General features: G+C 35.7%; 1 protein-coding gene across 1 annotated transcript in view; it reads right to left on the bottom strand.

The window, feature by feature from the left end:
- The window catches only part of LOC130236731 (fibrillin-2-like), a 144,787-nt gene that overhangs the window by 96,160 nt on the left and 27,090 nt on the right, over positions 1-21,537 (bottom strand). Inside the window, exons 9-19 of the mRNA XM_056467482.1 lie at positions 17,732-17,884; positions 16,191-16,436; positions 15,958-16,095; positions 13,411-13,530; positions 13,067-13,192; positions 12,187-12,309; positions 11,935-12,057; positions 9,098-9,250; positions 7,570-7,623; positions 5,110-5,235; positions 532-657 (exon numbers count right to left, since the gene is read on the bottom strand). Coding sequence (XP_056323457.1) covers positions 532-657; positions 5,110-5,235; positions 7,570-7,623; positions 9,098-9,250; positions 11,935-12,057; positions 12,187-12,309; positions 13,067-13,192; positions 13,411-13,530; positions 15,958-16,095; positions 16,191-16,436; positions 17,732-17,884 — 1,488 coding nt within the window. The remainder of the gene's footprint in view (positions 1-531; positions 658-5,109; positions 5,236-7,569; positions 7,624-9,097; positions 9,251-11,934; positions 12,058-12,186; positions 12,310-13,066; positions 13,193-13,410; positions 13,531-15,957; positions 16,096-16,190; positions 16,437-17,731; positions 17,885-21,537) is intronic.

Genomic DNA, 21,537 nt, shown 5'->3' with positions numbered 1-21,537 from the left:
AGCGTGCTGCGTTAACGCAAGACTCTTATCGGGCGATAAAAAAAACAAAACATTGCCATTAATCTATTCTCAAAGACGAGTTGGGAGCATTGACTGTAAAATATATGGACGTAGTATCCGTGACGATACTGACACCTAAAAACTCAGGTTTGCTGTCAGAGAAATGAATAAATATATATATATATTTTAAACTGTAACAATATCACAAAATATTACTTTGTTATTAAATCAAAATTGAAAATTGTTATTGAATCAAAATTGAATGCAATTTATTTGATCAATATTAATCAAATAAATGCAGCCTTGATAAGCCTTTATTCAAAAACATTTAAGAAATCTATTTAAAAAACTGTTATGTTAATCCATTTTCCAATACATGTTAGGGCATGTAAGGCCTGTCTTGTTTCAGGTGGGATATTGTAAACACCTGCCCCTGGAATTTATAGCATGTTTCCACATAGGCAGAAACTGAAAGGGAAAAAACTTAAAGTGACAAGAATGTGTGTGATCTCAGAAGCTCTTGATACTGACCCTCACACGTCTCTGTGTCGTGTCTGAAGATGAACCCCGCCGGGCAGGTGCAGCTGTAGCTCCCTGGAACATTCCGGCACAGGCCATTATCACAGAGGAGACTGTTCACCACACATTCATCAATATCTGCAAACAGAGGACGCTGCGTCATGATGAGACACATCGGATAACATCTTGACTTTTTCACATCACATATTTATCTATTTGTCAAACGACAACTGTATTTCATTTACAATGTACAGGAATGTTCATTCAAGAAACTATAGTGTCAGTTGAAGTTAAAAAGATTAAAGGTTTAGTTCACACAAAAAAAAAAAGAATTACAGTTGAAGTCAGAATTATTAGCCCACCTTTGAATTTTTTTTCTTTTTAAATTATTTCCCAAATGATGTTTAACAGAGCAAAGAAATTTTTACAGTATGTCTGATAATATTTTTTCGTCTGGAGAAAGTCTTATTTGTTTTATTTCAGCTAGGATAAAAGCAGTTTTTAATTTTTTAAAAACCATTTTAAGGTCAAAATTATTAGCCCCTTAAAGCTACATTTTTTTAGTCATTGAAGACAGAACAAACCATAATTATACAATAACTTGCCTAATTACCACAACCTGCCTAGTTAACCTAATTAACCTAGTTAGGCCTATAAATGTCACTTTAAGATGTATAGAAGTGTCTTGAAAAATATCTAGTAAAATATTATTTACTGTCATCATGGCAAAGATAAAATAAATCAATTGCAAGTAATAAGTAATCAAAACTATTATGTTTAGAAATGTGTTGAAAAAATGTGTTAAACAGAAATGAGGGGGGGTGGGAATAAACAGGGGGGCTAATAATTCTGACTTCAACCGTATGTTATGAATCATTCACTTCATGTTGTTTTAATCCACTGTGAGCTTTGTTCATTTTTAGAACCCAAATTAAGATATTTTGGATGAAATTCGAGATCTCCCACATCCATTTACTGTACAGCAACAGGCCTACGATGTTCAAACCAAAAACTTTCCATTCCAACTTGTCCATTCCATGTGACAACAATGGATCAACTGTTATCAAACAAATCTCCAATAATCTTTTTGCCTATTTTTTTCCATAACAGATGCATGTTTACTACAGGCACCATGGCACTTTTGTGTAACTCTGCCTCCAATGACAAAAAGTAGTACTGCCAGTAGTAAACATGCACCCTGACCTGATGTGGTTGAGAAAATATACTAGGCAAGCAAAGTCATATTAACAGTTTTGTTTGTTGCAAAAAAGTGTTTTACAGTTGAATCACTAAAGTCACATGGAAGGTTTCGACAATGTTTTTGGTTCCTTATCTAGACTCTGAATTAGGGCTGTGCAATTAATTAAAATCGAATCGCAATTACAATTTGAAACGTTTAGATTAGCTAATCGCAAGAGGCTGCGATATGAAATATGTATTATTTAATTTACCCGCCCAGAGCAAATGCATAACTGCCATCTGTGTGTGACAAGTATTACTAGCCAATTGAGTGAGCACACTTTCGTTCTGCCCAATCAGAATTGCTTGACCGAACTATGTGGACCACCCACAATAAACTAAAAACAAACAAACAGAAAAGCACGGATGAGTGGGATGATGGTGTCTGCCACTTCAGAAGGATTAATAGACAAATTAATATAAAAAAATAACAGCACATCAGTAATATGGGAATATTTTGGTTTCAAAGTCAGAGAAACAAACAAAAACAGGTAATTTGTAAGTGCTGTTGCAGAATTGTTGCCACAGCATGAGAAAATACAACAACCAGCACCTAAATTGACTACAAAATTAAATTGCAAATCAAATCAAAATTGCAATATCTGTAAAAAAAATTGCAATTAGATATTTTGCATAAATCGCACAGCCATTATAACCACTGCTGTCTTTAAATGGTCAAAGAGCCCTTGGATTTCATCTAAGATATCTTAATTTGTATTCCAGAGATGAACAAAAGTCTCAGTGGATTGAAACGACACGTGGGTGAATGACTAATAACAGAATTTTCTTTTTTTTTGGTGAACTAATGCTTTAATACTTCTATTTAACTTGGGTGAACTTATCCATTAAGTTTCATTTAACAAATCCAATTAACACAAGAAGGAGGACCTGTTTTCAATCTGATCACAAATAGATGATGTTAAATACAGTAGTAAACAGGGTCTATTAAGGTATTAAGTATTAGGATGTGTTTTGGTCATCCGCATCAAAGTCATCACATCACATCACAGACCACTTTTCAAATGATGGAGAGTCTATGAGCTTTTTGAGGCCTTTTCTGCTCTTTTGATCTAATATAACAAAAATAGCTAAAAAAAAAAAAGAAAACTAACTAAGAAAAAAAAAATGGTGTGGCAGACCTGCTTTAATGGAAACAACTCCCTCACTGTAATCACCGTCCCTCACATGCTGATCAGGGACAGCTGCTGCCCATTGGAAAAGGGGTCTTTAGCACACACCATCGAGTACAACTACACTGTACAACTACACTGCACAACTACACTGTAAAACCAGCCTGATCTCAGGAGAAAGCATAAGTATTTTACATTTTGTCAGTTTAGTGGCTAATTCGTACGATTTCAGTCGTACAAAATTGTACGATTTTAAAAAGGAGGCATGAAATAGTGTTAGTAAAACCCAAAAAGTTAAGGTAACTCAAACCATTTGAGGAAACCGATTGCAACAAACCATTTAAGTTTAAAAACTAATCCAATTGAGTACAGTGAACTTAATCCATTTGAGTAAAAGAAGCAATTTGAGCACAGTAAAACTTGATAAATGAAGAGAACTCAAACCAACTGAGTACTGTAAACCCAATAAGTTAAGTCAACTCAAACCCTTTGAGGAAACCGATTGCAACAAACCATTTGAGTTAAAAAACTAATCTATATGAGTACTGTGAACTTTCAGTTGATGTAATGAGGTATTTAATTAACTCATTAACTTAAACACTGAGTTAAAAACTATTTTTCAAATGAGTAGAATTAACTTTCAGTAAATTTTGAGTTAACTACACTCATTTCATTTGACAAAGTTAACTGTTGGGTTTTACAGTGTAGGATGACAGCAAGAACTACACTGACTTCTACCTTATCAACTGGCACTTCACTTCACCCAATCACCCGACCCCTTTTGACACAGAACTCGCTACCCTGCACATCCCAGCGCACCTTTTACTTGCTCCACTCCTTAAATAAACACCCCAACCAGGATTTTCACTCCCTCTCTACGTCTGTGGGATCTCTCACCTGCGACACTGGCTACTGTACACTCAAAAAGAAACAAAAAAATCTACAGTATGTTGGATTCAAAATTGGTATAATTTTGCAGAAGATAAAATAATAAACAGCACAGAAATGATTTTATATTTTAAATGCATTTTAACATAGAAATAAATCCATTCATGTGTTCTGCACAAAAAGAAACAACAAGAAAGTTATGTTAAAAAAATGTATCAAAATGTAATGTTTTTAGAGGAGTAAACCTTAACATTCATCTGTAAAGGTTATAAAAAAATATTTTAATTAACATTTATTGATTTTTTTTTACATAACCTAAGTGATATTCTGAGATTTTATTAAGGTAGCATAGATATGTAATAGCCTGGTATTCATGTTCCTTCATTTTCCTTCGGCTCTGGTATTTATAAAGCCAAAACCAACAATATGCAGCATAAGCGATATAAAGATGGAAACAGGATAATAGAGAAATGTTGATTACACTTAAATGTAATTTAAATGTTATTAATATTTGATTCTAAATTAGTTTGTAAATAAGTTTATTTTTATTTAAATGTAAAAATTATACAACTGTGTTCAGGAAATGGGCGACGCGGTGGCACAGCGGGCAGCACGTCAGCCTCACAGCAAAAAGGCCGGTGGTTAGAGCCTCGGTTGGGTCAGCTGGCGTTTCTGTGTGGAGTTTGCATGTTCTCCCCGTGTTCGTGTGGTTTCCTCAGGGTGCTCAGGTTTTCCCCACAAGTCCAAAGACATTGAGTAAGCTACATTGTCCGTAGTGTATGTGTGTGAATGAGTGTGTATGGATGTTTCTCAGTGATGGGTTGCGGCTGGAAGGGCATACACTGCGTAAAACATGTGCTGGATAAGTTGGCGGTTCATTCCGCTGTGGTGACCCTAGATTAATAAAGGGACTAAGCTGAAAAGAAAATTAATGAAAGAACAATTCATAAGGTATATTTAATTTCACTGCTTTAAAATGTACTCAAATTTTTAATTATAAAATCGTTCACCAACAAACTGGCTTAGCTTATTTTGTAAATTTCAATCAAAAGATGAGACAAATGCCACATACTGTATACCATACCTGCATAGACCCTCCTCAAATAAAGTGGTCAAAATCAGACAAAACAGACAGTGTTTCATTGGGTGTAAATGGAAATGTCACTCTTGCAATGAAAACACATCTTAATACAGGTGTAAACAGGGCCTGAGTAATGTACACTAAAATTGTCACTTGTCACTTAAATTTGATTTGTACAGGCTTGAGTTCTTAAATGAATCTAAACAGCTCATTGTAGTTACTCATATGTACATATATTAAATGTCAACAGACCCAGACAGTTTCTGCCACTCTGGTCACTTTCATAGCCAATGTTACAGACGCAGCGGAAATTTCCTCGGAGATTCTCACACACTCCATTTGAGCAGATATCCGGATCCAGAGCGCACTCATTAATGTCTGCCTCACAAATAAAAAAAAGAAATTATGAAGAGAATCACTTAAAAAGACACGTCCTATTCACCAATGTGACAAATAAAATCCTTTAAGCACAGTTTTAGTAGATTAAGTACAATATAGATTAAAATATGAACATCATGCACATGCTTACTTTGTAAATAGTTAAAAACTGAAAATACACATCATGCACTAAACACCCAACTTTTGCTTCTTGGTCAGACTACTTGTTTAAAATAAGTTAACAACATCAATTTGTATGTTTATTTTACAGCCCAGCATTTTTTAGTGTGAACAACAGAGAATTACACACACACACACACACACACACACACACACACACACACGCGCGCACACACACACACACACACACACACACACACACTTAAAAATAAAGGTTCTTTATTGGCATCAATGGTTCCTTGAAAAACCATTAATAACCCTAGTATCTTTCCAAAATAATATATATAAATCTCAGATGTTTGAAAAAGTTAACTAATATATATGACTGACTCTTGTTTTTTAGGTCTAATAAGTTCAGACAAGTAAAACTTTGAAATATAGGTTAACACATTTAATCCAGATAAGTTATCATAACTATATATAAAATATTATTTATAGTTATAGTGAAAAAGCTCATTTAGATGATATAAATGTTCCCCAGACAAAGAAAAACTTTTTTTTTAAATATTCACAAAGAAATGTTCAAAATAGAAATTTGGGAGCCAAAAACTGTTCTTAAAATCTTGGAAGATTTTATTTTAAAAAGTGCAAAGTTTTAAGTGGTTTTGGACACCCTTGCAGAAACGGGACTCTTTGCTAGAAGCATGACAAATGACAGCAACATGTGTTTTAAAGTGGGCTCAAAATATCCTTTGATCTCATCCAATGTGATAACAGTATATTATTCCATGTAACATTAGAATACTATAAAAGTGCTTGTTATAGTTATTTAGTATTTTTAATTGCTTTCTTTTGCATTTTAAAGAGAATTTAATATGTAGTTATAGTTGTTATTAATTTTCATTTAAGCTTTAGTTATTTTAGTGCTAACACTTTTTAGGTCAAAATTCATGCTATTAACAAACCAATAACTACGACTGCTAGCTCAATAAACTTGTTAATAGTTAATAAAGTAGAATTTGGGTTTAGATTTTGGGTACAGCAGGATTCGGGCATAAGCCAGTTTGTTAATAGCTAGTAGCGTGAATTGTGACAAACTAAAGTGTTACCATTTTAGCTCAAACATTTGTAAGAAATGTTGCCTTGGAAACTAGCTGAAATTAGTTTTATTATTATTATGTAATCCTCATTTTGACAGAGTGAAAAGAAATCATGTTTTAAACAACTGTCCCAACATTTGTGATTTTTCTGCAATTGCGCAAAAGACTAGACATTTTTTTTGGGTGGAAAAAAGTACATTCTAATGTATGTAGGATCAAAAATAACATGATATACAGTATAGCATGATATAGGCCCAATTTCAATTCTATTTTGTACCCCTACAACTTCCCCTTGGCCCTTGAAACAGAGTGTGAATGGGAAGGGCTTCAAAATTTACCCCAAAGAAATGAGACACCACTACAACACCTGCACACGTCATCATATGTCATCTCGATCTCTTACTATGAGATCAATGATCGCGACTGATGTAGTTATTCCAATTGCGTTATCTTTTGGTATTTATCTTCAGGAAATCATCAAAGGCAACGATATCCTGTTATCATAATGCTATAATGTGGCAATAAGATCGTAACTGTACTGTGCATTTTCACCGTGGCCATATTCATCTATGTAAACAACATGAAAACAACATTAACATTATACCAAACACTGTAAAAAGTTAATTCTCAGCCACTAGACTTTTCTGACAGGGTATTCGAGTGTCATTGAGTGACATAAGTGAAAGTATGTTGTGGATAGATTATAGATAGTGAAAGTTAGCGTTTTTTAAAAATGTTTTTTTATAAAAGCATGATAAAACAAGAACACCGTTATGCATGTATTAAAACATTTGCTTTTTTGTTACAAAAATTCTTAACATTGACAAAAAATGCTAATTTGTGCATCTCCTGACTTCCGTGTGCAGCCATGCTTCTGTTGTAAATGCTGTATTCTGGGAAATTTTCGTACCCCTTGGTTTCGAGTGTGGTCCTGAAAAACCTCAGTTTCAAGGGCTATCTAGCTCTTTGCCTCAGCTCTACACCTTCAAGCTAAAGAAAATTGGACAGCCCTACCCGTGAACACATGAAGGTAAGGGAAAGTGCTGAGGGGTAGAATTGGGATTGGGCCATAATAACATGATAATATGATATCAAAACCTGATATGAGAAATACCTTTGCCATCAGCAGAAAACCCAACACCGCTCGCACACAAGGCCTGAAACTCAGCTAGAAGAGTGAGGGAACAAGCATCACAGTGGTAATTAATGCCTCATATCCATGTAAAATTATAATATCTTTTAGAGAATTATTAAAAAGTCTGAAAAGACTGCATATATTAGTTCAGAAATCTACTAAGATTGTTAAAACGATAAGTATGACCAATTATGAGAATTATTAAACATTTAAAATGATAGAAACAGCAAATTTATACACAAATGTTAATCAATTTTTTCTATTTTCTATTCTATTTTTTCAAGATGTAAAATAAGTATCTGATGTCTCTAGAATGTCATCATACATTTTCAGCTCAAAATACCACACAAATACTTTTTATAACTCTGTAAACCTAAATAACAAAACGGGGTGGGGGCAGGAGGTGTGTCTGAAATACGGAGGACTTCCAGGAAAAACGGGAGTGGTGGCAGGTATGGGTCTATCTATGCTAATGAGGGAAAGATTTTCACTAATAGGTGGGGCTTTCCATCTCTGACAACATGTACAATGGGAAAATGTCAAAAGTGTTTCTGCAGATTGTTTTTATGAAGTGTGATTAAAAAAATAGAATTAATTTTCTTTCTTTTTTTTTTTACCATTAGAGGCTGGCTATATTCTCACACTGTTACCACACAACTTTGTTTAAATCTCTTCTAAAAGTGTTTTTTTGTAGAATAGGTCCCCTTTAACGAAAAATTGTTGGTTGATGTGTACATTACTGATGGAATGCATACTAGACAGTCTATTTATTCATATCGTTTGCTTTTTTCTAGATCCTACAATTAAGCAGAGCTGGTCTTACAGCATCAGTATTTTCCATATGTCCTTAATTTTGGTTTGGATCTCCTCCCAAAACTCTCTCATTAGGAGTAACAATGTATGAAAAATCAACAGTCTCAAGGGAAGAATTAAGGGCCATGTTTAGAAAACCTGTAAAAACTCTGTGCTTTACTCCCATATGCCACAACACACAACTTGGGGTGTGCATTTCAAGGATTTTCCATTCATTTTCCTTAAACCGGAATGACATATTACAAATGTATAATTTACAGAAAACCGAAACCCATAATTATTGTAAAATACCACAAAAAACCTTAAATGTGATAGGAAACATTTGATTAGGTTACTAATGGGAACAGATTTAACCATAACATAAGAACGGACACAAAATAATTATTTTCTAACTGAAATTACAAATAATACAGAAAATATTACAAGACTAAACACTCAGAAAATATTAAATTAGACTTAATTTACAATCATTGCAGCTGAATGGATCATTCAGGGGGTGGAAATCGACAAAAATAAGTATAGTGTGAGTATTTAAGTTAATATTTTTAAGATGATTTGTGTTATTATTTATAACTAACAGATTTATTTTGGAGATGCCAAATATACCCACAATTCTAGAATCACCCTCATAGAAAAGTCTTTGAAACTGACAGTATCATATCTATCCAAGAAGTTAATGCATCAACAGCTATACCTGAGTGTTTGGCAGGGCAGGGATGGCACGGTTCACCGAAGGCATAGTCAGGGTTGGCACAGCAGCATTGTGACTTGGTGACAGCACGCTGGAAGGGTCGTAAACACAAACCTCTTTTTACAGCCCCATAACAGGTGCTACGCATGTGTGTGTCTGCAACAGAAATATGCAAGGAATATGGTCAAAACTACACCACATTGCTATGGGAAACGCAACAGGAACAAAAAAACACTTCCCTTGAACCACAAATATAGCTACAGAAAAACCAAACAGAAGAGTCCAAAAACTTCACTGAAGATTTCAAAACATTATTTTAATAATTGTGCTCTGCAAAGTATTTTACTCTACAGTCTATTATATACTGTTTTATTAGTTTAGTGAAAATGTACTAGTGCTGATCAATGACTATATTTTTAATCACGAATATTGGCTTGATTTTTTCTGAGATTAATTGTGGTTAATCAGATTTTTTTATGCAAAATTCAACAATAAATTCAAAAGTAGTGTATGGCAGTTTTATATTAAAAAAAGTGTAATAACACGTTAAATCACTGAGGTGTTTTTTCATAGCAGTGTTCCCTTTGCTTATTAACAGTTACAAATATCTTGTGAATCTTAACTTAAACATTAATGTAATTCAATTAAATCTATAACCAATGCTATTTGCCACTAGAAGGGCATTTAGTTATAATTAAGGGATCGTTACATCAGTGGTTCTCAGTTCTTGTCCTTGCACCACATTGTTCTCAGTTAACCAGCCTGATAGATAAAAGTTTTATTGAACTGTGTGAACTGTGAAGTAATCTATTGAACTGTGTTTAAACTTGCAGTGTCTCTATTGCGTTCACAACTCCCTACTAACTTGAGCATAGAAAGTCTAAGTGTAACACAACTGCCTACAGCAAATGTATTTTAAAGAGCCACTTCAGACACTAGTGGAGGCGCGAGGGATCACAGGACTGATCATGACGCGAAGATGACGATCAGTGACAGGTGGAGATTTGACTGCGGGGAATAAAGGGTTTAAGTTCATTTTCACAACAACACCACAGTACAGCCAACCTAGTGCTGTGTTTGCTCCTGTCATTTTTCTGATTTCTGATACAATAACATACGCTGCAACGTGGGATTCGTTGGCTGTTTGCTACTGAAGGAGCAGCAGAGACTATGGGACTTTGTCAGACTTTGACAGGGACTTTGTACAGTTCAAATGAACCAGTTTTTTCTTCCTCTAGATCATAACAGGAAAGTGTAATTAAAATTGTTGCCTCGTTTTGTGTAGTTTGCAAAATTTGTTTTTAATTGTATGTTATAAATTGTAATCACATATCGATTAAAAAAATCTGTATGGGGCTCGAGTCCAAAACTACGTTAAAACGTGAAGCGAGCTTCTTCCTTTACCGATTTTAAGTGCGTTTCTTAACTGGCGATCCTCTGCTATTTGCCTTTGCTATGTCCACAGTCAGCTGTTCCTCACACGCACGGCGCAGTCAATTTTCAAAATAGTTCAACTTTTGCCGCTGTATGGATTAATACTGAATGTGTGTCGTTGTTATTACTTGGGGTTAGTTTTAAGAGTAGAGTTATATGCTGGTGTTTAACTGCATTGCTTTATTGCATTCCTGCATTAGGCTCTCACATACTTTGTTACTTCATACTATAGCCGTGCTGGGCATTTCTCTCTGTCTTGTGCTGAACGCAGTCGACCAATCACAACAAACTGGGTCATTGGTCCAATCAGTGCAGATTAGCTTCGCGCTAAGGAGGGGTTTGGGAACAAATGAATCGCTGAACGAATCATATGGGAGTCGCTGGGATAATTAGGTAAAAATAAATGCATATTATAAGACAAGGAAAGTATTTTTTGACCTTGCACGCATATCAGCATGTTGTTGGAGACCCCTAAAACTTAAATATGACCTTTTTTAATGCAAAATAGGGGCTCTTTAATATGCTGAGCTCAGACTGAAAGTAAAATTAAGTATTTGCATGAGTACTGTAGAATAAAGACAAAGTCAGTGCAGTAAGTTTGGAGTGAACCCAGCATTTGGCCCATTCCAAATGTTCTAACTGGTTGAGACGCATGATAACATCCATCCAAAGCCAATACTGTTCAACATCCCACTCCTCCTGTGACAAATTGTTTGTCTGTGTGTGTGTGTGTGTGTGTGTGTGTGTATACAGAACTAATGAGCAATGGACTTTTAAAATAATTGAAAAAAAAAAACTAAACTGCTTTAAAATGTGATAAAACAATTGTCTGCATTAATTAATGCTTTAACATGATTATAAAGCATAACCTTGCCCAGCTCTAAAATTTACATTTATGCAAACAGTGAAATGAACAGCTGGATTTTGGGGGAAACCGGAGCACCCGGAGGAACCCACGCAAACACGAGGAGAACATGCAAACTCCACAGAGAAATGACAACTGGCCCAGCTGGAACTCGAACCATGACCTTCTTGCTGTGATGCGACATTGCTAACCAATGAGCCACAGTGCCGCCCCAATGTCAAAACATAAAAGACCAATTCAACATTGATTCCCTCAAAATGAGTAAAACAGGTTCTTTGATAAATTTAACTTTACAATATGTCTATGTTTTGTTGTGCAACATAAATTGCACACACTAACAGAATAAAAAAAAAAACTTAATTAGTAACTTATTCAAAATATTTTTTGTTTTTAAAGAATAAAAATAACTCTATAATTTATGTTTTATTACTAGTGTGTGTAATTCATGCTGAGTAAAAAGTACTATCGAGTTGTCAACCACAGGCCTTATTTTTACTCTTGAATGGAAAAACAAATTCAAGTGTGTTCATCTGGCTCTTACCTACACATGTTCGGCCGTCTATTCCAACAGTAAGACCTGCAAAACACTCACACCTGAAAGAGCCCTGTGTGTTTACACACCGTCCATTCATACACACACCTGGAGTCCGGCACTCATCGATATCTGTGAGGAGAAACACAAAACCTGACTCGGTTTAAAAATATGCTATAAACCAAAACTAATATGTTTTAAGAATTGTAGTTCATGCAATATTATTATTTTAAGAAACAAGAGTGGAATAGCAGTGTTCACCTGTACAGTATCGTCCACTAGAGTTGAGGATGAATCCAGGTTTACACACACATTTAAAGCTGCCGTCTTCATTGATACACATGCCGTTAAGACACATGTTTGTGGCAGCACATTCATCATGATCTGATTAACAATTAAGGAAACTTATTATCTAATAAAATTATCTTTGATTTTAAAGCAGACTAAAGCACATCATTGAAAGTTTTCTTCATTCTTCATAACTACCCACCCTTATTATGTTATTTATATTAATTTAATTTAGACCTATATGATAACACTTTACTTGCCTTGCCACCTTTATAATCATGACATGACAGAGCTTTAACTTGTCATATATGTGTCATAAACATGATTGTCATGATGCCACTTTAACTGTGCCATGATTATTTTTCTGATCAAATATTTCTCAGTTAAAGTGTCAATGCTCTATCAAATAATTTTGTAACAGCATCATTAATATTTATAACAATTTAATGACAAATTAAATTTCCACCTTTGTAGTTTGGGTTTTAAAATTAATATAATTTTCTCATGATAATCATGTTTATGAAAGATTTATTACAAGTTATTTTGTCTTGATAATGTCCAGTTGTCATAACAAAGGCATCTCAAACAATGTCATCTTTCCATTTAAAATTACAACTAAGGGAATGACACTTAATGACAGCTGATATATGTAAGCATGCATAAAATTTCATTCATATTCAAGACGTGTCATGACCTGATAATTAAGGTTTTATGGCAGTTTAACTATAATGCAATGCAATGTTGTTTAATGCAATAACTATACTATAGCAAAATTATTCTCTGGGAGTAAATATGATAATAATAAACTGCTATGTATTGAAAAGTGTTGACGGCATATTGGATAATGTCATACCTACACAGTTTCTCCCATCAGGTGAAAGCTTAAATCCAGAGTTGCAGATGCACTGAAAGCTTCCCTCAGTGTTCAGACAGCGGCCATTCTTACAGGGCACTCCATTCTGAAGACATTCATCAATGTCTACTTACAATAAGAGCACATAAAAAAATAGAGCTTCATCATAGAGAGTTCTTCATCTAAAGTAACTTTATGATTACCATCGTTGTCATAGTTAATGTATGTTAATATTGTTAATTAGCCTGATTTGGTATTTTTTCTTTTATTTCCACCTAACATTGTGATAACCAGAGCGATGGTTGGAATGAAAAAAGAAATATAGAATCAATGCATATTCTCACCTATGCAGGTCTGTTTGCCTGGAGCCCTGAGAAAGCCTGTGTGGCATCTGCAATAGTATGAACCAGGAGTGTTTATGCAGTTTCCATTAGCACAGGGGTCAAACTCACACTCATCTACATCTGAAAAGTAAAAACCAGAACACTCATTTAAATCACTGAATGCAGTTTTTTTGTTGACCACTTTTTTCTGATATGTATTTTGGGTTTTTTGTGTGGTTTGTTCAGATTCTTAAACATGTATAATTCTTTCGTTATTCTGAACACACTGTAGGCAAATGACAAATAAAGTGGCCTGTAATTGTTTTGGTGAAAATATAGTGGTTTTCAAATTAAAATCCCTAAAACACAAAACAATAAAATCACACATAAATTCAAAAATACACATAAAATGTAATGGTAAAAAGGCAATGGCAAAAAGAAACCAATACGAAAGATATTTCAATAAACACAAATCAAACCAAAGCAAACCCAAATCCAGGCACAACTAATGATGCTTTCAAACATGTCGGATAAATCATATTTATGAGTTGAACCCACATGAATGTCACCATCAAGTCATTATTAAGATTGTGAAACTCTACATTTTCTTACATGTTTTTGTTGCCTGTGCCTTTAATGCTAGTTCTCCCTGCCCATCTCTGGCTGCGTCAGATAAACAGCACAGTGACAGACATGAAGGAAGCAGATCTCGCGTAACATTTGTGAGAAATACTACAGTAAGAACTTTCCCAATGATTATTTGATGAATTTGTTGTGGAGTTAATTCAAGCCTTTATGCAATGATGAGTCATACACAATGCCTTTACAAAGTTCATGCACACACAGAAAAAAAAGAGACTTATTGTCTTTACATCACTCAGATATGACTGTGGACAAACTATACCTGCACACATTTCTGTCCAAACAGCTTCAAAAAGAAGATTTTCATCATAGTTTCCATTTAAACCCTGTATTTCTTAGTTCGGGCTAAACATGGAGGAATTGATTGATAAAATATATATTGTTGATGGTAATTCTTTACTTTACGGTCTTCCTTTTCTATAAGCAGAGTTATCAAATTCTGCTGTACTTCCTTGTTATTTATCAAAAGAAGGTACACTGCCATCTTGTGCCAATGAAAGTGACTTGGTGGCACCTGATGTTAATTACGACTTGTCAACTCCTCAACACCCAGGAGTACTTGAACACCATAAACAACCATAAAAACTGAAATTTTGGCTGTATCCGAAGCCATGCCCCTGAAAGTCCACGTGAACCAGAAGTTGCTGAGACTTTTATTTTAGTATGTTGATGTACTTCCAACTGAAATGAAATATTAAGCAGAGGGTTTGGCTTTAATTCCTCTTTTATTCCTAGTAGAAAATAGTTAGAAGGGCATGGTTAAGAATTTTGTGGCTGAAGCAGCCAAACTGACAGCAACCTAGAAGGAACGCTACTGAAATCGCAGAATGATCAGATCAAATTAGCAGACTTTGACTGAAGAGTACCAAAACAAACAAACAAAAATGTTTCAGTGGATTAACTTGCACAGATTAATAGCTCACTTAAAGAATAACAATGTGTGCTTGCCAAATAAACAATGTACATTTTGATTTCACATGGATTTTAAAGCAGTCCATTTGAGGGAGCAGTCATTGTGTCTGAAACCATAGTCGACATTCTGATGTGCACTCAATCAATCCCACAATGCACAATAACAAGTGTATAACACTCAACGGCCAGAGAATACTCACAATGCACTATAAGAGTTTGCGTGCCAAATAAATTCCCATGTCTGACCATCCACAGGGGAATCTTATCGTTGTAATCTTATTATGGTAATTTCTACACAATGTATAAAATTAAATTAACGTTTGTATAAATTACATAAATCAAATTACAAACAGATAGTGTGGGTTAGGTAAGTGTTAAATACCTAGCAAAGGATTTAACCAAGAAGTTTGTTCTATTTTTATTACAAAGAAAAGCACAAACAAAATGGCAGCCCTTAAGCTGCATTCAGTGTACGAATTCACTCATGGTATTTCATTCACTCCTTTAAATGTACTATTTAAGTGGACTAATGTAGGGAATAGTGATTTCAGATAAATCCACAGTGTAGAAGAAGCTTAATGGGCAAACAAGGGACAGCTGAAGACAATTGTCAATTAGAAGAGCAAAGGGTAAAGCTGCGGTCACACTAGAGTTTGAGCTTGCGAAATTCTGTAGTACGGCGCTGCGAAAAGGGGCAGGATCAAACAAGATAATCAGACATTTAAAAGGAGGGAGCGATTGGTCTATATTTTAAATTTCTGTCCAAAGAGGTCATGCTATGATCCTCAATTGGTCTCACGCAGTCAAGTGATGCGATTTCACAGGTCATAGTTCACCAAGCTTGAACTTTGTAACGCAGCGAATTGCGAAACTTGTCTCACAAGCTTGCGTTTCTGGTCTGACGCACTCATGTGGACATGAATGGAAGTCTTTAGGGAGAAAAGTCCAGTGTGACCGCAGTTTTATGAGAACAGTCCAGAAAACACAAAACAGCAGAGCTGTGACAGAAATTACCTGAGCACTCTCCTCTGTTGTCTTCTTTGAATCCGGTGTTACAGTCACATCGGTAGTCAGACCCCAAAGGTATGCAATGTCCATTAAGACACAGATTAGGAAGCAGACGACACCTGTTCACAGTCTCATTCACACTAACTGCAAGCAAAATAAAAACTCATCAAATCTGCACGAGCATTTTGAAAGCAGATTGATGTTAGTTCAGCAAAGATTCTTCCTAAGATTTTACTCACCAACAACAGGTCGTTGTGGTTTAAATCCATTGTCATGCCTTGGGATCTGAGGAATCTGGGGAAACTGCAGAATTTGAGGTGTTTGGTGAATCTGAGGTTTTATTTGTCCATTGCCATTATGTGGGTGAAGTATCTGGTCATTAGGGGAAAGACTGAAGCTGCTGTGGTGTTGAGGGCTCATTTCAGGATCCTCCTCACTGTAGCCACTCAGAGCAGAGCCTACCAGACAAATCCTCAAGTATTCATCTATATGAACAGAACGGAAAAGCGGAATATAACAGTTATATATATATATATAATATAACAATATAATATAACAGCGGAAAAGCCGTCCACATAGAAGTAATTAATCAGCTGGTAAGCACAAAATAAAACGGCATCATACCATCCTATAGCTTTCATTTTAAAGAAGAAATGCAGCCATACTTTTCTGAGGCTATATATTTCGTGATCTCCAGAAATGTATATAGGGGTACATTTTTAGAATGGGCTTATGTTGACACAGACAGTCTGTCTTATTCTGTTGCCAGTTAGTTGTTAATAAATATTTCTTACAGTGGCTAACTGTCAACAGTGTTGCCAGTATTCCACTGTAAAAAAGTCAATTAATAAGACAATTTAACACACACACATACACCATACTGTTTCTACTATTTAAAGTAGATACTCTAATATTTTCCTGACTTGCACTACTTCCAACAATGCAACAAACAGATGAACTATTTGTCAGCTGTGTAAACAGACTAACATGTACAGTTGAAAACAAAATTATTAGCCCTTCTGTAAAATTGTAATCCTTTTTTAAATATTTCCCAAGTGATGTTTAACAGATCAACAAAAATCATCTCTCCATTAATTGTCACTTAAGAAATATTTGATAAAAAATATCATTTTTAATTGGGCTAGTAATTTTGCCTTTACATATTTTTAATAGTGAGCATCAGGTATTTAATTTAGCAACTGAAACAGGAATATTTGAGACAGCATCTACACAACAACATATAAAGTGTGTTATATACACCAGTAAACATAAACAAGACGACAAAAAACATGTGTGAACTAACTAATACCAAAGGAAACTAACAAGAAGTGGAAGAAATGAGAACAATGGAAACTAGGTCAAACTAAACCGAACTAGAGATATTTGTTTTTATTTTTTGGAACCATTATTGCATCCAGTAACAACAGAAAGTTACAAAAATGGAATAATTGATGGAGAATGTCTTCGTGATAATCATTTTTATAATTTTTTTGATAATCAGCTAATCTTTATCAATCTGTTGATTTTGTTCTTTTAAATTTCAATTAATAATAAAAAAAGAGAATTTGTGTAAATTAAATTAAATTCATCTTTATTTCTAAGTGCTTTTACAATGTAGAATGTGTCAAAGCAGCTTAAGAGTCCACATGAGTCCAGTTTTCACAGTTGTAAATCACCTCTCCCATGTAAAAAAACAAAAAAAAAAAAAAAAGGGTAGCGTCACATGAAAAACAAAACAACAAAAAAACAAAGCAAAGGTTCAAAAGAGCCATGTAATCACCTGATCCTGGTACAGGACACATTTCATGAGTTGTCCTTTGACTCCAGCACCGGCCACGTTCACAGCAGCACTGGATTTTATTGAAACGTCCACTGATTTCATGAGCACAGCGTCCATTCACAACTGACGCAAAGCAGATCCCTGTGTGCTGATCTGAAATACACACAAACACACTATTCCCAAACACTCAAGATATGTGTAATGCAACGAAATGTGTATTTTTATAGTAGGCCTGTGTCAAGCTGGTAGACAGGGAAGACAGAGATGGTTATCTTTTCACAGTATTTATTCAAAACAAAGTCACTAATCACAAAGGGAATTCAGAGGGTTGATATATATGCTGCTGCGCTTTTCAGTCACAGCAATATAAGTGTCAACAGTAAATGTTATTGATCTCACTTTAAGTTCGCTCGTAGGAGACACAGCAGGTGAGCACACAGACACACAGTTCATCTAGTAGATAGCTGATCTTCTGGTAAACACAACACAAGTGCAAGCATTCCTCTAGATCGGTGAGAAGGATCAGAAAGCATGTAATGGTCATCCGTTGATGAGTATATTTTGTTTGGTCAAAACCTGAAATACTACCAAACTGCAGAAGTTGTGTTTTTTTTCAAGACCAGGTCACTTGCTGCACGACCCGCCATCTTTCTTCACCTCTTTCTTTCTCCTTCAAGTTGTCCCGTGATGACAACCACACATATGCATTTTTAGGTATTAAATTAATTATATTTAACATTTAATCCTTGTTTCCTATATAAGTGCATTGTTTTTTTTGACGGTAAAACGGTATTGAAACTAATACGGTTGCTATTTTTAGATCCCGCGGTATACCATATTACCGTATTACCACACAAGCCTATCGTGCATGGCCATACACGCAAAGCGATTCACAATCATGAGGAGGGGTCTCTCCACACCACCACCAGTGTGCAACATTCACTTGGATGATGTGACAGCAGCCACAGGACAACAGTGCCAGTGCGCTCACCATACACTAGTTAATGGTGGAGTGGAGAGACAGTGATAGAGCCAATTCAGTGGATAGGAATGATTGGGAGGCCATGATTGGTAAGGGCCGTTGGAGGGAATATGGCCAGGACACCGAGATTACACTCCTACTATTTACTATTTAGGAGTGTCAAGGAATTTTAATGACCACAAAGAGTCAGGACAAAATCAAAGTAAAAGCAAAGCTGTGAACAAAACTCTGGCCTAGTTGAAAAATAATCACACCTTAAAATAATTTAATATGCAGTCATGTGAAAATGTTTTAACACCCTTTTTTTCATATCAGGACATTTTTGGCTTTCAGCAGACGTTTGCTGGTCTGGAGGCTTCAGGGGTGTGTGAACACAATGTCCGTCCCACAGCTAAAGCTGAGTCAAAAAATGGGTTATGCAACAAGGCAATGTTCGCAAACAAAGCAGCAAATCTTCAACATAAAAGCTTAAAAAATAATCCAGTCCAAGTTCAGACCTCATTCTGACTAAAATGCTGTGGTGAGAGCTGTGCAAATCTCTTCTAGTATGATCTGAGGGACTGATAAGAGGAAAATGATTAATAGTAATAATAATAGTAAATAGTGAGAGTAATTACAGCTAAAAGGAGATCTACATGCATCTGAATTATGCAACATAGGCTGTCCCCCTATACATTTGTGATTCTACAGCTTTTCCATCTTGGCTTTATTTTTGTTAAATAAAATTAAAAACAGTGTGAGATGTCATGTGATGTTGTTCATTTGAGTAATGTAAAGGACCAAACAGTTTTTTATTATGTCCTGATACGGCACACCATAAAATTCAATAGGGTAACTTTGTCACATGACTGTATATCCTTCATTTACACACATACTGAAGCACAAACGAGGCTGCTAAGACACTTTGAAGTATTGAGTGTACCGATGGATAATCCTACAGTGACTAGTTGAGTGTATTAATCAACTCTGCAAGCAGATAAAAGTATAGACTGTACGCAACAGGAAATTGCTTTGAACAGAAACATTCCACAGCATCTGTGCTTATGGATGCGGTTTGGACATATGCTTTCATTAAAATCAAAGGATACTCCAAAGGAGAATTCCTCAGACATGATGTAGAGACGGACAGATCCACACATGCTCGGGCGCTGATCTGTAGTTATATTCAGTATAGAGGAGGTCACAAAGTTTCCCTATCTGTACTTCCTCCTCTGCCCATCTGTCCACGTTAACAGATAAGGCTAAGTTTCAGCTTTCCTACTCCTTTATTTGTGGCTCTGAGAATTTTTGCCCGTTCTTCTTTGCAGTACCTCTCAAGCTCTATCAGGTTGGATGGAAAACGACGGTGTACAGCCATTTTCAGATCTCTCCAGAGATGTTCAATAGGATGTAGATCTGGGCTCTGGCTGGGCCAATCAAGGACAATCACCGAGTTGTTGTAAAGCCACTCTATTGATATTTTGATGGTGTGCTTTGGGTCATTGTCCTGCTGGAAGATAAACCGTTACTCCAGTCTGAGATCAAGAGCACTCTGAAGCAGGTTTTTATTCATGATGTCTCTGTACATTGCTGCGTTCATCTTTCTCTCTATCCTGACAAGTCTTTCAGTTCCTGCTGCTGAAAAACATCACAGCATGATGCTGCCACCACCATGCTTCACTGTAGGGATGGTATTAGCCTGGTGATGAGTCGTGCCTGGTTTTCTCCAAACGTAAGGCCTGACATTCACTCCAAAGAGTTCAATTTTAGTCTCATCAGAGCAGAAAATTTTGTTTCTTATGGTCTGAGTGTCCTTTAGATGCCTTTTGGCAAATTCCAGGCAGGGAGTGGCTTCCCGCTGGCCACTCTACCATACAGGCCTGATTGGTGGATTGCTGCACAGATGGTTGTCCTTTGGTATGGTTCTCCTCTCTCCACAGAAGAACGCTGGAGCTCAGAGTGACCATCGCGTTATTGATCACCTCCCTGACTAAGGGCTTTCTCCCCCGATCACTCAGTTTAGATGGCTGGCCAGCTCTAGGAAGAGTCCTGGTGGTTCCAAACATCTTCCACTTACGTATGGATGGAGGCCACTGTGCTTATTGGAACTTTCAGAGCAGAAGAAATTTTTCTGTAACCTTCCGCAGCCTTGTGACTCGAGACAATGCTGTCTCAGAAGGTCTACAGACAATTCCTTTGTCTTCATGCTTAGTTTTTGCTTTGACATAAGACCCTGGGACCTTATATAGACCGGTGTATGCCTTTTCAAATCATGTCCAATTAACTGAATTTAACTCCTATAGTATTGAAACAAGTGAAGTGTGAGTAAATAGTGAGTACAATTGAGTATATTTGTTAAACAAATTTTTATGACTTTTCCAAAATTTTGTGGGTTTTTCCAAAACTTTTCCAGGCCTATAAAATGCCATGACTTTTCCAGGTTTTCCATGACCGTATGAACCCTGTATATAAGGAAATATTTAAGAAAATATACACCGTTTTGTTTGTTTTGAAAAGGGACAATTTTGTTTTTTGGACAGAAAATTATACACAAATTATTACTGTGCTACTGTAAATACAGTGCTACTTTATTTAATCAGTGATTTCTCCCTTTACATGTCAGTGGTTTTAATATTTATGGTGTACCTCCAGCACAGCACATTTAGCAATTCTTGTGTCTGACACATTCATTTTTAGCTCTTGGAATGCTTACTATTAAGCTTTTGAAGGAGACATGTAATTTGCAGTGTTGGAGATAGTCCAGGAGAGTGTTTGGGAACCTCTGTTATAAATAATCTTTGTATTTTAAGATAGATAGATTGATAGCTAGAAAGGTAGGTAGGTT

Source organism: Danio aesculapii, chromosome 10 (genome assembly GCF_903798145.1).
Source record: "Danio aesculapii chromosome 10, fDanAes4.1, whole genome shotgun sequence".
NCBI lineage: Eukaryota > Metazoa > Chordata > Actinopteri > Cypriniformes > Danionidae > Danio > Danio aesculapii.
This window is presented reverse-complemented; position numbering and strand designations above follow the sequence as displayed.